The 19,930-nt window shown below is 48.0% G+C and overlaps 1 protein-coding gene across 3 annotated transcripts in view; it reads left to right on the top strand.

Moving 5' to 3' along the window:
• Positions 1-5,642: 5,642 nt before the first annotated feature.
• Positions 5,643-19,930, top strand: part of LOC139396955 (uncharacterized) — a 30,363-nt gene continuing 16,075 nt past the window's right edge. For all 3 annotated transcript variants that reach the window (XM_071143888.1, XM_071143886.1, XM_071143887.1), the window contains exons 1-5: positions 5,643-5,780; positions 6,280-6,496; positions 13,498-13,692; positions 14,543-14,683; positions 16,806-16,896. In XM_071143888.1, coding sequence (XP_070999989.1) covers positions 6,333-6,496; positions 13,498-13,692; positions 14,543-14,683; positions 16,806-16,896 — 591 coding nt within the window. In that variant the 5' untranslated portion in view covers positions 5,643-5,780; positions 6,280-6,332. The remainder of the gene's footprint in view (positions 5,781-6,279; positions 6,497-13,497; positions 13,693-14,542; positions 14,684-16,805; positions 16,897-19,930) is intronic.

The raw sequence follows: 19,930 nt of genomic DNA, 5'->3' as shown, positions 1-19,930 counted from the left end.
CTGCTCCACCCGGTACTCTACCCTGACCACCCGGTACTCTACCCTGACCACCCGGTACTCTACTCTGCACCACCCGGTACTCTACCCTGCTACTACCCGGTACTCTAGCCTGCACCACCCGGTACTCTACCCTGCACCACCCGGTACTCTACCCTGCTACCACCCGGTACTCTACCCTGCTACCACCCGGTACTCTACCCTGCTACCACCCGGTACTCTACCCTGTAACCACCCGGTACTCTACCCTGGTACCACCCGGTACTCTACCCTGGTACCACCCGGTACTCTACCCTGGTACCACCCGGTACTCTACCCTGCACCACCCAGTACTCTACCCTGCTACCACCCGGTACTCTACCCTGCACCACCCGGTACTCTACCCTGCTACCACCCGGTACTCTAGCCTGCACCACCCGGTACTCTACCCTGCACCACCCGGTACTCTACCCTGGTACCACCCGGTACTCTACCCTACTACCACCCGGTACTCTACCCTGCTACCACCCGGTACTCTACCCTGCTACCACCCGATATTCTATCCAGCACCACCCGGTACTATACCCTGTACCACCCGGTACTCTACCCTGCTACCACCCGGTACTCTACCCTGCTACCACCCGGTACTCTACCCTGCTACCACCCGGTACTCTACCCTGCTACCACCCGGTACTCTACCCTGCTACCACCCGGTACTCTACCCTGCTCCCACCCGGTACTCTACCCTGCTACCACCCGGTACTCTACCCTGCTACCACCCGGTACTCTACCCTGCTCCCACCCGGTACTCTACCCTGCTATCACCCGGTACTCTACCCTGCTACCACACGGTACTCTACCCTGCTACCACCCGGTACTCTAGCCTGCACCTTAGAGACTGCTGCCCTGTGTACACAGATCACTTTAATAATGTTTACATACTATTTTACCCATCCTATATAACTACTGCTGTCCACTTCATATGTATATACTGTATTCTAGTCATGGTTCATCCTGCTGTCCACTTCATATGAATATACTGTATTCTAGTCATGGTTCATCCTGCTGTCCACTTCATATGTATATACTGTATTCTAGTCATGGTTCATCCTGCTGTCCACTTCATATGTATATACCGTATTCTAGTCATGGTTCATCCTGCTGTCCACTTCATATGGATATACTGTATTCTAGTTCATCCTATATAACTACTGCTGTCCACTTCATATGTATATACTGTATTCTAGTCATGGTTCATCCTGCTGTCCACTTCATATGTATATACTGTATTCTAGTCATGGTTCATCCTGCTGTCCACTTCATATGTATATACTGTATTGTAGTCATGGTTCATCCTGTTGTCCACTTCATATGTATATACTGTATTCTAGTTCATCCTATATAACTACTGTTGTCCACTTCATATGTATATACTGTATTCTAGTCATGGTTCATCCTGTTGTCCACTTCATATGTATATACTGTATTATAGTCATGGTTCATCCTGTTGTCCACTTCATATGTATATACTGTATTCTAGTCATGGTTCATCCTGCTGTCCACTACAAATGTATATACTGTATTCTAGTTCATCCTATATAACTACTGCTGTCCACTTCATATGTATATCCTGTATTCTAGTTCATCCTATATAACTACTGTTGTCCACTTCATATGTATATACTGTATTCTAGTCATGGTTCATCCTATATTACTACTGTTGTCCACTTCATATGTATATACTGTATTCTAGTCATGGTTCCTCCTGCTGTCCACTTCATATGTATATACTGTATTCTAGTCATGGTTCATCCTGCTGTCCACTTCATATGTATATACTGTATTCTAGTCATGGTTCATCCTGCTGTCCACTTCATATGTATATACTGTATTGTAGTCATGGTTCATCCTGTTGTCCACTTCATATGTATATACTGTATTCTAGTTCATCCTATATAACTACTGTTGTCCACTTCATATGTATATACTGTATTCTAGTCATGGTTCATCCTGCTGTCCACTACATATGTATATACTGTATTCTAGTTCATCCTATATAACTACTGCTGTCCACTTCATATGTATATCCTGTATTCTAGTTCATCCTATATAACTACTGCTGTCCACTTCATATGTATATACTGTATTCTAGTTCATCCTATATAACTACTGCTGTCCACTTCATATGTATATACTGTATTCTAGTCATGGTTCATCCTGCTGTCCACTTCATATGTATATCCTGTATTCTAGTCATGGTTCATCCTATATAACTACTGCTGTCCACTTCATATGTATATACTGTATTCTAGTCATGGTTCATCCTGCTGTCCACTTCATATGTATATACTGTATTCTAGTCATGGTTCATCCTGCTGTCCACTACATATGTATATACTGTATTCTAGTCATGGTTCATCCTGCTGTCCACTTCATATGTATATACTGTATTCTAGTCATGGTTCATCCTGCTGTCCACTTCATATGTATATACTGTATTATAGTCATGGTTCATCCTGTTGTCCACTTCATATGTATATACTGTATTCTAGTCATGGTTCATCCTGCTGTCCACTACATATGTATATACTGTATTCTAGTTTATCCTATATAACTACTGTTGTCCACTTCATATGTATATACTGTATTCTAGTCATGGTTCATCCTGCTGTCCACTTCATATGTATATACTGTATTCTAGTTCATCCTATATAACTACTGCTGTCCACTTCATATGTATATCCTGTATTCTAGTTCATCCTATATAACTACTGCTGTCCACTTCATATGTATATACTGTATTCTAGTCATGGTTCATCCTGCTGTCCACTTCATATGTATATACTGTATTCTAGTCATGGTTCATCCTGTTGTCCACTTCATATGTATATACTGTATTCTAGTCATGGTTCATCCTATATAACTACTGCTGTCCACTTCATATGTATATACTGTATTCTAGTCATGGTTCATCCTGCTGTCCACTACATATGTATATACTGTATTCTAGTCATGGTCCATCCTATATAACTACTGTTGTCCACTTCATATGTATATACTGTATTCTAGTCACGGTTCATCCTGCTGTCCACTTCATATGTATATACTGTATTCTAGTCATGGTTCATCCTGCTGTCCACTTCATATGTATATACTGTATTCTAGTTAATCCTATATAACTACTGCTGTCCACTTCATATGTATATACTGTATTCTAGTTCATCCTATATACAGGGTAAATACTGTATTCTAGTCATGGTTCATCCTATATAACTACTGTTGTCCACTTCATATGTAAATACTGTATTCTAGTCATGGTTCATCCTGCTGTCCACTTCATATGTATATACTGTTTTCTAGTTCATCCTATATAACTACTGCTGTCCACTTCATATGTATATACTGTATTCTAGTCATGGTTCATCCTGCTGTCCACTTCATATGTATATACTGTATTCTAGTCATGGTTCATCCTGCTGTCCACTACATATGTATATACTGTATTCTAGTCATGGTTCATCCTATATAACTACTGCTGTCCACTTTATATGTATATACTGTATTCTAGTCACGGTTCATCCTATATAACTACTGTTGTCCACTTCATATGTATATACTGTATTCTAGTCACGGTTCATCCTATATAACTACTGTTGTCCACTTCATATGTATATACTGTATTCTAGTCATGGTTCATCCTATATAACTACTGCTTTCCACTTCATATGTATATACTGTATTCTAGTCATGGTTCATCCTGCTGTCCACTTCATATGTATATACTGTATTCTAGTTCATCCTATATAACTACTGTTGTCCACTTCATATGTATATCCTGTATTCTAGTCATGGTTCATCCTGCTGTCCACTTCATATGTATATACTGTATTCTAGTCATGGTTCATCCTGTTGTCCACTTCATATGTATATACTGTATTCTAGTCATGGTTCATCCTATATAACTACTGCTGTCCACTTCATATGTATATACTGTATTCTAGTCATGGTTCATCCTGCTGTCCACTACATATGTATATACTGTATTCTAGTCATGGTCCATCCTATATAACTACTGTTGTCCACTTCATATGTATATACTGTATTCTAGTCACGGTTCATCCTGCTGTCCACTTCATATGTATATACTGTATTCTAGTCATGGTTCATCCTGCTGTCCACTTCATATGTATATACTGTATTCTAGTTAATCCTATATAACTACTGCTGTCCACTTCATATGTATATACTGTATTCTAGTTCATCCTATATACAGGGTAAATACTGTATTCTAGTCATGGTTCATCCTATATAACTACTGTTGTCCACTTCATATGTAAATACTGTATTCTAGTCATGGTTCATCCTGCTGTCCACTTCATATGTATATACTGTTTTCTAGTTCATCCTATATAACTACTGCTGTCCACTTCATATGTATATACTGTATTCTAGTCATGGTTCATCCTGCTGTCCACTTCATATGTATATACTGTATTCTAGTCATGGTTCATCCTGCTGTCCACTACATATGTATATACTGTATTCTAGTCATGGTTCATCCTATATAACTACTGCTGTCCACTTTATATGTATATACTGTATTCTAGTCACGGTTCATCCTATATAACTACTGTTGTCCACTTCATATGTATATACTGTATTCTAGTCACGGTTCATCCTATATAACTACTGTTGTCCACTTCATATGTATATACTGTATTCTAGTCATGGTTCATCCTATATAACTACTGCTTTCCACTTCATATGTATATACTGTATTCTAGTCATGGTTCATCCTGCTGTCCACTTCATATGTATATACTGTATTCTAGTTCATCCTATATAACTACTGTTGTCCACTTCATATGTATATCCTGTATTCTAGTCATGGTTCATCCTGCTGTCCACTTCATATGTATATCCTGTATTCTAGTCATGGTTCATCCTGCTGTCCACTTCATATGTATATACTGTATTCTAGTCATGGTTCATCCTATATAACTACTGCTTTCCACTTCTTCTCTACTCATATAAAGTCCATTTTGTCTATACACACCATCAAATACATATGTAATATGTTTATATTCTGAACTCTGACATTGCTCGCCCTAATATCTCTACATTTCTTAATGTAATTAGTTGATAGGGGGGGGGGGGGGGGGGGGAAATGTGCGTGTATTGTTTTGTTAGGTATTACTGCACTGTTGGAATTTTACTACACCCACGAAAACTTTTGCTAAATATGTGTACGTGACAAATAAAATTTGAATTTAATTTTGACATATACTCAATAAATATATTTTGCTGTACTGGCTCAATGGGAACCCACTGGTGGTTTCCTTGGTTACATTTCAACCTTCCAGAACGATTCTGCTTGAAACTAAAAAACATTATTGAAATACAAAGACTATATCACGTCATATTCAACCTTATATTGATATCGAGGTATCCATTTAAAAAAAAAATGTATTATGTCCTGAAAATTGATTTATATATAATATATTTATATTGTCCACATTAAGTTTTCGACTCACCTTCCGTCCCGACAGGCGGCGCTGTTTGAGGAAGTGCTTCTAACGTGTTTTATATTTAAACAACCTCACATCCGGTGGAGTTTCGACCAATGAGAAAGCGTCGTCTCGTTTGAACCTTGGGAGCGGGACTCTATCCTGAGCTGTTGTTGAGAACGGAATAAAGACTTATATTTCATCCCGTAACTAAATGAATTAATTTTAGCTTTAAATCAAAAAATAAAAAGGTGTGATAACGGATAGAGACGGTTACCACGGTAATGTTTGAGTTCGGTGAGTATTTTGTCAGATTGTGGACGATAACCGAGTTTACTGTCACGACAGTAACGGTGGGGGGAGATAAACATTGTAACGTTACTCTGTCAACAACACACAAAAAAAAGTAAATTATACCGATGTATCTATGGAGAGAGACTGTTTTTAGGTATTATAGTTAAGCTGACTAGTCATAGTAAAAACAAATCACAATGTAAAGATTCCCCCATATGTTATTTTCCTGTCGTTAGCTAACGTTACATGAATTGAGAAAAACGGAAGCATAGAGGATATAAACTAAGTAACGTTTAGTCCTAATATGTCAACTGGGGCGTATTCATTACGCCACGTCTGTTGTGAAACGTTTATTAAACGGAAGCGTACGGAACGAAACAGGGAGGCGCCTACCTGAATTTGTCCAATAGAAACCCTCGTTTTGCTTCCGTTTGGTTCTTTAACGGTCAACGGTATACGTAACGAATACGCCCCTTGTCACCATTATTTTGTCATTTGACAGTCGGTTCCCGATCTTCTTGTTGGTGAAACGGACCCTGCAAAAAAAGAGTGAAGATGAACCGAGCAGGCCGACCGTTGTTCATGAAGACCTACGGCAAACAGAACCGGAAGTTGGAGGCCTGGATCTCCCCTGACAACCGAAAACAGGTTTTCGCCAGCACCTCTTCCTCTGACCTGTCCATCGTTGCGCCCTCCAGCCCCAAACCCCCGGCCAAGAGGTAAGAGACTTCTCTCCCCCTGAAGAGCTAGTGTTCTGGGTGGTCAGGCTCTTGCTCCTGTTCCTGCTCAGCAGGCCAGGGCCTAGATAGATTAGCTAGCTGAATCAGGTCTGTTGGAGCTGTGTGTCTAACTTCTCCTAGATAGATTAGCTAGCTGAATCATGTCTGTTGGAGCTGTGGGTCTAGCTTCTCCTAGATAGATTAGCTAGCTGAATCAGGTCTGTTGGAGCTGTGGGTCTAGCTTCTCCTAGATAGATTAGCTAGCTGAATCAGGTATGTTGGCTCTAGCTTCTCCTAGATAGATTAGTTAGCTGAATCAGGTCTGTTGGAGCTGTGGGTCTAACTTCTCCTAGATAGATTAGCTAGCTGAATCAGGTCTGTTGGAGCTGTGGGTCTAGCTTCTCCTAGATAGATTAGCTAGCTGAATCAGGTGTGGTGGCTCTAGCTTCTCCTAGATAGATTAGTTAGCTGAATCAGGTCTGTTGGAGCTGTGGGTCTAACTTCTCCTAGATAGATTAGCTAGCTGAATCAGGTCTGTTGGAGCTGTGTGTCTAGCTTCTCCTAGATAGATTAGCTAGCTGAATCAGGTCTGTTGGAGCTGTGGGTCTAGCTTCTCCTAGATAGATTATCTAGCTGATCAGGTCTGTTGGAGCTGTGGGTCTAGCTTCTCCTAGATAGATTAGTTAGCTGAATCAGGTATGTTGGAGCTGTGGGTCTAGCTTCTCCTAGATAGATTAGCTAGCTGAATCAGGTCTGTTGGAGCTGTGGGTCTAGCTTCTCCTAGATAGATTAGCTAGCTGAATCAGGTCTGTTGGAGCTGTGTGTCTAGCTTCTCCTAGATAGATTAGCTAGCTGAATCAGGTCTGTTGGAGCTGTGGGTCTAGCTTCTCCTAGATAGATTAGCTAGCTGAATCAGGTTTGTTGGAGCTGTGGGTCTAGCTTCTCCTAGATAGATTAGCTAGCTGAATCAGGTCTGTTGGAGCTGTGGGTCTAGCTTCTCCTAGATAGATTAGCTAGCTGAATTAGGTCTGTTGGAGCTGTGGGTCTAGCTTCTCCTAGATAGATTAGCTAGCTGATCAGGTCTGTTGGAGCTGTGGGTCTAGCTTCTCCTAGATAGATTAGTTAGCTGAATCAGGTATGTTGGAGCTGTGGGTCTAGCTTCTCCTAGATAGATTAGCTAGCTGAATCAGGTCTGTTGGAGCTGTGGGTCTAGCTTCTCCTAGATAGATTAGCTAGCTGAATCAGGTCTGTTGGAGCTGTGGGTCTAGCTTCTCCTAGATAGATTAGCTAGCTGAATCAGGTCTGTTGGAGCTGTGTGTCTAGCTTCTCCTAGATAGATTAGTTAGCTGAATCAGGTCTGTTGGAGCTGTGGGTCTAACTTCTCCTAGATAGATTAGCTAGCTGAATCAGGTCTGTTGGAGCTGTGTGTCTAGCTTCTCCTAGATAGATTAGCTAGCTGAATCAGGTCTGTTGGAGCTGTGGGTCTAGCTTCTCCTAGATAGATTAGCTAGCTGAATCAGGTCTGTTGGAGCTGTGTGTCTAGCTTCTCCTAGATAGATTAGCTAGCTGAATCAGGTCTGTTGGAGCTGTGGGTCTAGCTTCTCCTAGATAGATTAGCTAGCTGAATCAGGTCTGTTGGAGCTGTGGGTCTAACTTCTCCTAGATAGATTAGCTAGCTGAATCAGGTCTGTTGGAGCTGTGTGTCTAGCTTCTCCTAGATAGATTAGCTAGCTGAATCAGGTCTGTTGGAGCTGTGTGTCTAGCTTCTCCTAGATAGATTAGCTAGCTGAATCAGGTCTGTTGGAGCTGTGTGTCTAGCTTCTCCTAGATAGATTAGCTAGCTGAATCAGGTCTGTTGGCGCTGTGTGTCTAGCTTCTCCTAGATAGATTAGCTAGCTGAATCAGGTGTGTTGGAGCTGTGGGTCTAGCTTCTCCTAGATAGATTAGCTAGCTGAATCAGGTCTGTTGGAGCTGTGGGTCTAACTTCTCCTAGATAGATTAGCTAGCTGAATCAGGTCTGTTGGCGCTGTGTGTCTAGCTTCTCCTAGATAGATTAGCTAGCTGAATCAGGTGTGTTGGAGCTGTGGGTCTAGCTTCTCCTAGATAGATTAGCTAGCTGAATCAGGTCTGTTGGAGCTGTGGGTCTAACTTCTCCTAGATAGATTAGCTAGCTGAATCAGGTCTGTTGGAGCTGTGTGTCTAGCTTCTCCTAGATAGATTAGTTAGCTGAATCAGGTCTGTTGGAGCTGTGTGTCTAGCTTCTCCTAGATAGATTAGCTAGCTGAATCAGGTCTGTTGGAGCTGTGGGTCTAGCTTCTCCTAGATAGATTAGTTAGCTGAATCAGGTCTGTTGGAGCTGTGGGTCTAACTTCTCCTAGATAGATTAGCTAGCTGAATCAGGTCTGTTGGAGCTGTGGGTCTAGCTTCTCCTAGATAGATTAGCTAGCTGAATCAGGTCTGTTGGAGCTGTGGGTCTAGCTTCTCCTGGATAGATTAGCTAGCTGAATCAGGTCTGTTGGAGCTGTGGGTCTAGCTTCTCCTAGATAGATTAGCTAGCTGAATCAGGTCTGTTGGCGCTGTGTGTCTAGCTTCTCCTAGATAGATTAGCTAGCTAAATCAGGTCTGTTGGAGCTGTGGGTCTAACTTCTCCTAGATAGATTAGCTAGCTGAATCAGGTCTGTTGGAGCTGTGGGTCTAGCTTCTCCTAGATAGATTAGCTAGCTGAATCAGGTCTGTTGGAGCTGTGTGTCTAGCTTCTCCTAGATAGATTAGCTAGCTGAATCAGGTCTGTTGGAGCTGTGGGTCTAGCTTCTCCTAGATAGATTAGCTAGCTGAATCAGGTCTGTTGGAGCTGTGGGTCTAACTTCTCCTAGATAGATTAGCTAGCTGAATCAGGTCTGTTGGAGCTGTGTGTCTAGCTTCTCCTAGATAGATTAGCTAGCTGAATCAGGTCTGTTGGAGCTGTGTGTCTAGCTTCTCCTAGATAGATTAGCTAGCTGAATCAGGTCTGTTGGAGCTGTGTGTCTAGCTTCTCCTAGATAGATTAGCTAGCTGAATCAGGTCTGTTGGCGCTGTGTGTCTAGCTTCTCCTAGATAGATTAGCTAGCTGAATCAGGTGTGTTGGAGCTGTGGGTCTAGCTTCTCCTAGATAGATTAGCTAGCTGAATCAGGTCTGTTGGAGCTGTGGGTCTAACTTCTCCTAGATAGATTAGCTAGCTGAATCAGGTCTGTTGGCGCTGTGTGTCTAGCTTCTCCTAGATAGATTAGCTAGCTGAATCAGGTGTGTTGGAGCTGTGGGTCTAGCTTCTCCTAGATAGATTAGCTAGCTGAATCAGGTCTGTTGGAGCTGTGGGTCTAACTTCTCCTAGATAGATTAGCTAGCTGAATCAGGTCTGTTGGAGCTGTGTGTCTAGCTTCTCCTAGATAGATTAGTTAGCTGAATCAGGTCTGTTGGAGCTGTGTGTCTAGCTTCTCCTAGATAGATTAGCTAGCTGAATCAGGTCTGTTGGAGCTGTGGGTCTAGCTTCTCCTAGATAGATTAGTTAGCTGAATCAGGTCTGTTGGAGCTGTGGGTCTAACTTCTCCTAGATAGATTAGCTAGCTGAATCAGGTCTGTTGGAGCTGTGGGTCTAGCTTCTCCTAGATAGATTAGCTAGCTGAATCAGGTCTGTTGGAGCTGTGGGTCTAGCTTCTCCTGGATAGATTAGCTAGCTGAATCAGGTCTGTTGGAGCTGTGGGTCTAGCTTCTCCTAGATAGATTAGCTAGCTGAATCAGGTCTGTTGGCGCTGTGTGTCTAGCTTCTCCTAGATAGATTAGCTAGCTGAATCAGGTCTGTTGGCGCTGTGTGTCTAGCTTCTCCTAGATAGATTAGCTAGCTGAATCAGGTGTGTTGGAGCTGTGGGTCTAGCTTCTCCTAGATAGATTAGCTAGCTGAATCAGGTCTGTTGGAGCTGTGGGTCTAACTTCTCCTAGATAGATTAGCTAGCTGAATCAGGTCTGTTGGAGCTGTGTGTCTAGCTTCTCCTAGATAGATTAGTTAGCTGAATCAGGTCTGTTGGAGCTGTGTGTCTAGCTTCTCCTAGATAGATTAGCTAGCTGAATCAGGTCTGTTGGAGCTGTGGGTCTAGCTTCTCCTAGATAGATTAGTTAGCTGAATCAGGTCTGTTGGAGCTGTGGGTCTAACTTCTCCTAGATAGATTAGCTAGCTGAATCAGGTCTGTTGGAGCTGTGGGTCTAGCTTCTCCTAGATAGATTAGCTAGCTGAATCAGGTCTGTTGGAGCTGTGGGTCTAGCTTCTCCTGGATAGATTAGCTAGCTGAATCAGGTCTGTTGGAGCTGTGGGTCTAGCTTCTCCTAGATAGATTAGCTAGCTGAATCAGGTCTGTTGGCGCTGTGTGTCTAGCTTCTCCTAGATAGATTAGCTAGCTGAATCAGGTCTGTTGGAGCTGTGGGTCTAGCTTCTCCTAGATAGATTAGCTAGCTGAATCAGGTCTGTTGGAGCTGTGGGTCTAGCTTCTCCTGGATAGATTAGCTAGCTGAATCAGGTCTGTTGGAGCTGTGTGTCTAGCTTCTCCTAGATAGATTAGCTAGCTGAATCAGGTCTGTTGGAGCTGTGTGTCTAGCTTCTCCTAGATAGATTAGCTAGCTGAATCAGGTCTGTTGGAGCTGTGGGTCTAACTTCTCCTAGATAGATTAGCTAGCTGAATCAGGTCTGTTGGAGCTGTGGGTCTAACTTCTCCTAGATAGATTAGCTAGCTGAATCAGGTCTGTTGGAGCTGTGTGTCTAGCTTCTCCTAGATAGATTAGCTAGCTGAATCAGGTCTGTTGGAGCTGTGTGTCTAGCTTCTCCTAGATAGATTAGCTAGCTGAATCAGGTCTGTTGGAGCTGTGTGTCTAGCTTCTCCTAGATAGATTAGCTAGCTGAATCAGGTCTGTTGGAGCTGTGGGTCTAACTTCTCCTAGATAGATTAGCTAGCTGAATCAGGTCTGTTGGAGCTGTGGGTCTAACTTCTCCTAGATAGATTAGCTAGCTGAATCAGGTCTGTTGGAGCTGTGGGTCTAGCTTCTCCTAGATAGATTAGCTAGCTGAATCAGGTCTGTTGGAGCTGTGTGTCTAGCTTCTCCTAGATAGATTAGCTAGCTGAATCAGGTCTGTTGGAGCTGTGTGTCTAGCTTCTCCTAGATAGATTAGCTAGCTGAATCAGGTCTGTTGGAGCTGTGTGTCTAGCTTCTCCTAGATAGATTAGCTAGCTGAATCAGGTCTGTTGGAGCTGTGGGTCTAGCTTCTCCTAGATAGATTAGCTAGCTGATCAGGTCTGTTGGAGCTGTGGGTCTAGCTTCTCCTAGATAGATTAGTTAGCTGAATCAGGTATGTTGGAGCTGTGGGTCTAGCTTCTCCTAGATAGATTAGATTCTCTGCTCGCTCTCTGTGCCTTCTATGGTCTTCTCTGCTCGCTCTCTGTGTCTTCTTCTATGGTCTTCTCTGCTCTCTCTCTGTGTGTCTTCTATGGTCTTCTCTGCTCTCTCTCTCTGTGTCTTCTTCTATGATCTTCTCTGCTCTCTCTCTGTGTCTTCTTCTATGGTCTTCTCTGCTCTCTCTCTGTGTCTTCTATGGTCTTCTCTGCTCTCTCTCTGTGTCTTCTTCTATGGTCTTCTCTGCTAGCTCTCTGTGTCTTCTTCTATGGTCTTCTCTGCTCTCTCTCTGTGTCTTCTTCTATGGTCTTCTCTGCTCTCTCTCTGTGTGTCTTCTATGGTCTTCTCTGCTCTCTCTCTGTGTCTTCTTCTATGGTCTTCTCTGCTCTCTCTGTGTGTCTTCTTCTATGGTCTTCTCTGCTCTCTCTCTCTGTGTCTTCTTCTATGGTCTTCTCTGCTCTCTCTCTCTGTGTCTTCTTCTATGGTCTTCTCTGCTCTCTCTGTGTCTTCTTCTATGGTCTTCTCTGCTCTCTCTCTGTGTCTTCTTCTATGGTCTTCTCTGCTCTCTCTCTGTGTGTCTTCTATGGTCTTCTCTGCTCTCTCTCTGTGTCTTCTTCTATGGTCTTCTCTGCTCTCTCTCTCTGTGTCTTCTTCTATGGTCTTCTCTGCTAGCTCTCTGTGTCTTCTTCTATGGTCTTCTCTGCTCTCTCTCTGTGTCTTCTTCTATGGTCTTCTCTGCTCTCTCTCTGTGTGTCTTCTATGGTCTTCTCTGCTCTCTCTCTGTGTCTTCTTCTATGGTCTTCTCTGCTCTCTCTCTGTGTGTCTTCTATGGTCTTCTCTGCTCTCTCTCTGTGTCTTCTTCTATGGTCTTCTCTGCTCTCTCTCTGTGTCTTCTTCTATGGTCTTCTCTGCTCTCTCTCTGTGTCTTCTTCTATGGTCTTCTCTGCTCTCTGTGTGTCTTCTATGGTCTTCTCTGCTCTCTCTCTGTGTCTTCTTCTATGGTCTTCTCTGCTCTCTCTCTGTGTCTTCTTCTATGGTCTTCTCTGCTCTCTCTCTGTGTGTCTTCTATGGTCTTCTCTGCTCTCTCTCTGTGTCTTCTTCTATGGTCTTCTCTGCTCTCTCTCTGTGTCTTCTTCTATGGTCTTCTCTGCTCTCTCTCTGTGTCTTCTTCTATGGTCTTCTCTGCTCTCTCTCTGTGTCTTCTTCTATGGTCTTCTCTGCTCTCTCTCTGTGTCTTCTTCTATGGTCTTCTCTGCTCTCTCTCTGTGTCTTCTTCTATGGTCTTCTCTGCTCTCTCTCTGTGTCTTCTTCCATGGTCTTCTCTGCTCTCTCTCTGTGTCTTCTTCTACGGTCTTCTCTGCTCTCTCTCTGTGTCTTCTTCTATGGTCTTCTCTGCTCTCTCTCTCTTCTTCTATGGTCTTCTCTGCGGTCATATGGTCACTTTGCTCTGACTGACACCAGTAGTGTCTTCTTCTATGTGCTTCTCTCTCTCTCTTTATCTCACCATCTAAACTGTGACCTCTTTTCTTCTGCACTGATATGAAAACATCGTCTTCCTCTTCTCCCGGCCTTCCTTCCCCTGTTCCAGAGTGAGAAAGAGAAGTACAGCAAATGGCAGGAGAGAGCTGCGGCCGGCTAAGACCAAAGCCCTGTCCTGGACAGCAGATATCAGTAGAGAGCTGCGACTAGCGAAGACCAAAGCCCTGTCCTGTCTGAGAGAGCAGGACAGTGATGAAGAGAACATCTTCATCGTCCATCCTCCTCCCCAGCAGCAGAGCAACAGGTCAGACTGGTGGCATTACCTTTCTGGTCTTCAATTGTTTGTGACCCGTCTGTCTCTATCTGACCCGTCTGTCTGTCTCTATCTGACCCGTCTGTCTGTCTCTATCTGACCCGTCTGTCTGTCTCTATCTGACCCGTCTGTCTGTCTCTATCTGACCCGTCTGTCTGTCTCTATCTGACCCGTCTGTCTGTCTCTATCTGACCCGTCTGTCTGTCTCTATCTGACCCGTCTGTCTGTCTCTATCTGACCCGTCTGTCTGTCTCTATCTGACCCGTCTGTCTGTCTCTATCTGACCCGTCTGTCTGTCTCTATCTGACCCGTCTGTCTGTCTCTATCTGACCCGTCTGTCTCTGTCTGACCCGTCTGTCTGTCTCTATCTGACCCGTCTGTCTGTCTCGATCTGACCCGTCTGTCTGTCTCGATCTGACCCGTCTGTCTGTCTCGATCTGACCCGTCTGTCCGTCTCTATCTGACCCGTCTGTCCGTCTCTATCTGACCCGTCTGTCTGTCTCTATCTGACCCGTCTGTCCGTCTCTATCTGACCCGTCTGTCCGTCTCTATCTGACCCGTCTGTCCGTCTCTATCTGACCCGTCTGTCCGTCTCTATCTGACCCGTCTGTCCGTCTCTATCTGACCCGTCTGTCCGTCTCTATCTGACCCGTCTGTCTGTCTCGATCTGACCCGTCTGTCTCGATCTGACCCGTCTGTCTCGATCTGACCCGTCTGTCTCGATCTGACCCGTCTGTCTGTCTCGATCTGACCCGTCTGTCTGTCTAGATCTGACCCGTCTGTCTGTCTAGATCTGACCTGTGTGTGTGTGTGTGTGTGTGTGTGTGTGTGTGTGTTTTAGGAAGCCATTCGTGAGGCGTGCTGGTCGGAAGGCCAGGCGTATTGTGAGCTCCAGTGAGAGTGATGGAGAGACAACGACCACCAGACAACCCAACCCTAAACGCTCCCAACACACCACAGCTAGAGCCAGGACACACACACAGTCAGACTTTTACACTATAACCACTAGACTACCTGCCTCCTCTACACTCTAACCACTAGGCTACCTGCCTCCTCTACACTCTAACCACTAGGCTACCTGCCTCCTCTACACTCTAACCACTAGGCTACCTGCCTCCTCTACACTCTAACCACTAGGCTACCTGCCTCCTCTACACTCTAACCACTAGACTACCTGCCTCCTCTACACTCTAACCACTAGACTACCTGCCTCCTCTACACTCTAACCACTAGACTACCTGCCTCCTCTACACTCTAACCACTAGGCTACCTGCCTCCTCTACACTCTAACCACTAGGCTACCTGCCTCCTCTACACTCTAACCACTAGGCTACCTGCCTCCTCTACACTCTAACCACTAGGCTACCTGCCTCCTCTACACTCTAACCACTAGGCTACCTGCCTCCTCTACACTCTAACCACTAGACTACCTGCCTCCTCTACACTCTAACCACTAGACTACCTGCCTCCTCTACACTCTAACCACTAGACTACCTGCCTCCTCTACACTCTAACCACTAGGCTACCTGCCTCCTCTACACTCTAACCACTAGACTACCTACCTCCTCTACACTCTAACCACTAGGCTACCTGCCTCCTCTACACTCTAACCACTAGACTACCTGCCTCCTCTACACTCTAACCACTAGGCTACCTGCCTCCTCTACACTCTAACCACTAGGCTACCTGCCTCCTCTTCACTCTAACCACTAGACTACCTGCATCCTCTACACTCTAACCACTAGGCTACCTACCTCCTCTACACTCTAACCACTAGACTACCTGCCTCCTCTTCACTCTAACCACTAGACTACCTGCCTCCTCTTCACTCTAACCACTAGGCTACCTGCCTCCTCTTCACTCTAACCACTAGACTACCTGCCTCCTCTACACTCTAACCACTAGGCTACCTGCCTCCTCTACACTCTAACCACTAGGCTACCTGCCACATCTACACTCTAACCACTAGGCTACCTGCCTCCTCTACACTCTAACCACTAGGCTACCTGCCTCCTCTACACTCTAACCACTAGGCTACCTGCCTCCTCTACACTCTAACCACTAGACTACCTGCCTCCTCTAACCACTAGGCTAACTGCCTCCTCTACACTCTAACCACTAGACTACCTGCCTCCTCTACACTCTAACCACTAGACTACCTGCCTCCTTTACACTCTAACCACTAGACTACCTGCCTCCTCTTCACTCTAACCACTAGGCTACCTGCCTCCTCTACACTCTAACCACTAGGCTACCTGCCTCCTCTACACTCTAACCACTAGGCTACCTGCCTCCTCTAACCACTAGGCTACCTGCCTCCTCTAACCACTAGGCTACCTGCCTCCTCTACACTCTAACCACTAGGCTACCTGCCTCCTCTAACCACTAGGCTACCTGCCTCCTCTACACTCTAACCACTAGGCTACCTGCCTCCTCTAACCACTAGGCTACCTGCCTCCTCTAACCACTAGGCTACCTGCCTCCTCTACACTCTAACCACTAGACTACCTGCCTCCTCTAACCACTAGACTACCTGCCTCCTCTACACTCTAACCACTAGACTACCTGCCTCCTCTACACTCTAACCACTAGACTACCTGCCTCCTTTACACTCTAACCACTAGACTACCTGCCTCCTCTTCACTCTAACCACTAGGCTACCTGCCTCCTCTACACTCTAACCACTAGGCTACCTGCCTCCTCTACACTCTAACCACTAGGCTACCTGCCTCCTCTACACTCTAACCACTAGGCTACCTGCCTCCTCTTCACTCTAACCACTAGGCTACCTATATACCAATACTCACTCTCTTTCTCTCTGTCTCTCTGTCTCTCTGTCTCTCTGTCTCTCTCTCTCTCCCTCTCTCTCCCCTCTCTCTCTCTCTCTCTCTCTCTCTCTGTCTCTCTCTGTCTCTCTCTGTCTCTGTCTCTGTCTCTCTCTGTCTCTCTCTGTCTCTCTGTCTCTCTCTCTCTCTCTCCCTCTCTCTCCCCTCTCTCTCCTCTCTCTCTCTCTCTGTCTCTCTCTGTCTCTCTCTGTCTCTCTCTGTCTCTCTCTCTCTCTGTCTCTCTCTCTCTCTGTCTCTCTGTCTCTCTGTCTCTCTCAGTCCGTCTCCAGTTTTGGCTCCAGGGAAGTTTGTGACTCATCGTAGGGGAGCAACAACCGCCAAACACAAAGCCCCCAAGAGGAAACTCAGTGTAAGGCCCCGTTCCAATCCACTCCATCCTTCCTTCACAACCCCGTTCTCCTGATCCGCTCCATCCTACCGTCACTCCCCCCGAGGCCCCGTTCTCCCGATCCATCCTACCGTCACTCCCCCCAGGCCCCGTTCTCCCGATCCATCCTACCGTCACTCCCCCCAAGGCCCCGTTCTCCCGCTCCATCCTACCGTCACTCCCCCGAGGCCCCGTTCTCCCGATCCATCCTACCGTCACCCCCCCGAGGCCCCGTTCTCCCGATCCATCCTACCGTCACCCCCCCGAGGCCCCGTTCTCCCGATCCATCCTACCGTCACTCCCCCGAGGCCCCGTTCTCCCGATCCATCCTACCGTCACTCCCCCGAGGCCCCGTTCTCCCGCTCCATCCTACCGTCACTCCCCCCGAGGCCCCGTTCTCCCGATCCGCTCCATCCTACCGTCCCTCCCCCGAGACCCGTTCTCCCGATCCATCCTACTGTCACTCCCCCCGAGGCCCCGTTCTCCCGATCCGCTCCATCCTACCTTCACTCCCCCGAGGCCCCGTTCTCCCGATCCATCCTACCGTCACTCCCCCCGAGGCCCCGTTCTCCCGATCCATCCTACCATCACTCCCCCCGAGGCCCCGTTCTCCCGATCCATCCTACCGTCACTCCCCCCGAGGTCCCGTTCTCCCGCTCCATCCTACCGTCACTCCCCCCGACGCCCCGTTCTCCCGATCCGCTCCATCCTACCGTCACTCCGCCCGTGGCCCCGTTCTCCCGATCCGTTCCATCCTACCGTCACTCCCCCCGAGGCCCCGTTCTCCCGATCCGCTCCATCCTACCGTCACTCCCCCCGAGGCCCGTTCTCCCGATCCGCGCCATCCTACCGTCACTCCCCCCGAGGCCCCGTTCTCCCGATCCGCTCCATCCTACCGTCACTCCCCCCGAGGCCCCGTTCTCCCGATCCGCTCCATCCTACCGTCACTCCCCCCGAGGCCCCGTTCTCCCGATCCGCTCCATCCTACCGTCACTCCCCCCCGAGGCCCCGTTCTCCTGCTCCATCCTACCGTCACTCCCCCCGAGGCCCCGTTCTCCCGCTCCATCCACCCGTCACTCCCCCCGAGGCCCCGTTCTCCCGATCCATCCTACCGTCACTCCCCCCGAGGCCCCGTTCTCCCGATCCATCCTACCGTCACTCCCCCCGAGGCCCCGTTCTCCCGATCCATCCTACCCTTCACTCCCCCGAGGCCCCGTTCTCCCGATCCATCCTACCGTCACTCCCCCCGAGGCCCCGTTCTCCCGCTCCATCCTACCGTCACTCCCCCCTAGGCCCCGTTCTCCCGATCCGCTCCATCCTACCGTCACTCCCCCCGAGGCCCCGTTCTCCCGCTCCATCCTCCCGTCACTTCCCCCGAGGCCCCGTTCTCCCGATCCATTCTACCGTCACTCCCCCGAGGCCCCGTTCTCCCGATCCATTCTACCGTCACTCCCCCGAGGCCCCGTTCTCCCGATCCATCCTACCGTCACTCCCCCGAGGCCCCGTTCTCCCGATCCATCCTACCGTCACTCCCCCCGAGGCCCCGTTCTCCCGATCCATCCTACCATCACTCCCCCGAGGCCCCGTTCTCCCGATCCATCCTACCGTCACTCCCCCCAGGCCCCGTTCTCCCGATCCATCCTACCGTCACTCCCCCCAAGGCCCCGTTCTCCCGCTCCATCCTACCGTCACTCCCCCCAAGGCCCCGTTCTCCCGCTCCATCCTACCGTCACTCCCCCGAGGCCCCGTTCTCCCGATCCGATCCATCCTCCCGTCACTCCCCCCGAGGCCCCGTTCTCTCGATCCATCCTACCGTCACTCCCCCCGATGCCCCGTTCTCCCAATCCATCCTACCGTCACTCCCCCCCGAGGCTCCGTTCTCCCGATCCGCTCCATCCTACCGTCACTCCCCCGAGGCCCCGTTCTCCCGATCCGCTCCATCCTACCGTCACTCCCCCCGAGGCCCCGTTCTCCCGATCCGCTCCATCCTACCGTCTCTACCCCCGAGGCCCCGTTCTCCCGCTCCATCCTACCGTCACTCCCCCGATGCCCCGTTCTCCCGATCCATCCTACCGTCACTCCCCCCAGGCCCCGTTCTCCCGATCCATCCTACCGTCACTCCCCCCAAGGCCCCGTTCTCCCGCTCCATCCTACCGTCACTCCCCCGAGGCCCCGTTCTCCCGATCCATCCTACCGTCACTCCCCCCGATGCCCCGTTCTCCCGATCCATCCTACCGTCACTCCCCCCGATGCCCCGTTCTCCCGATCCATCCTACCGTCACTCCCCCCAGGCCCCGTTCTCCCGATCCATCCTACCGTCACTCCCCCCGATGCCCCGTTCTCCCGATCCATCCTACCGTCACTCCCCCCGATGCCCCGTTCTCCCGATCCATCCTACCGTCACTCCCCCCGAGGCCCCGTTCTCCCGATCCGCTCCATCCTACCGTCACTCCCCCCAGGCCCCGTTCTCCCGATCCGCTCCATCCTACCTTCACTCCCCCCAGGCCCCGTTCTCCCGATCCGCTCCATCCTACCGTCACTCCCCCCAGGCCCCGTTCTCCCGATCCGCTCCATCCTACCTTCACTCCCCCCAGGCCCCGTTCTCCCGATCCGCTCCATCCTACCTTCACTCCCCCCAGGCCCCGTTCTCCCGATCCGCTCCATCCTACCGTCACTCCCCCCGAGGCCCCGTTCGTCTGATCCATCCCTTCTCCATAGTGGCTCTGGTCATAAATTGTGAGCTACATCGTGTCCCCTGAGACATCCTAACCCCTGTGTGTCTGTCTCTCTCTGTATGTGTCTCTCTCTGTTTTTGTCTCTGTCTCTCTCTGTGTGTGTGTCTCTGTCTCTCTCTGTGTGTGTGTCTCTGTCTCTCTGTGTGTGTGTCTCTGTCTCTCTCTGTGTGTGTGTCTGTCTCTCTCTGTGTGTGTGTCTCTCTCTGTGTGTGTGTCTCTCTCTGTGTGTGTGTCTCTGTCTCTCTCTGTGTGTGTGTCTCTGTCTCTCTCTGTGTGTGTGT

The sequence above is a fragment of the Oncorhynchus clarkii genome, unplaced genomic scaffold, assembly GCF_045791955.1.
Source record: "Oncorhynchus clarkii lewisi isolate Uvic-CL-2024 unplaced genomic scaffold, UVic_Ocla_1.0 unplaced_contig_14003_pilon_pilon, whole genome shotgun sequence".
Taxonomy (NCBI): domain Eukaryota; kingdom Metazoa; phylum Chordata; class Actinopteri; order Salmoniformes; family Salmonidae; genus Oncorhynchus; species Oncorhynchus clarkii.
Note: the sequence above shows the minus strand (reverse complement) of the source record. Positions and strands in the feature narration are given on the sequence as shown.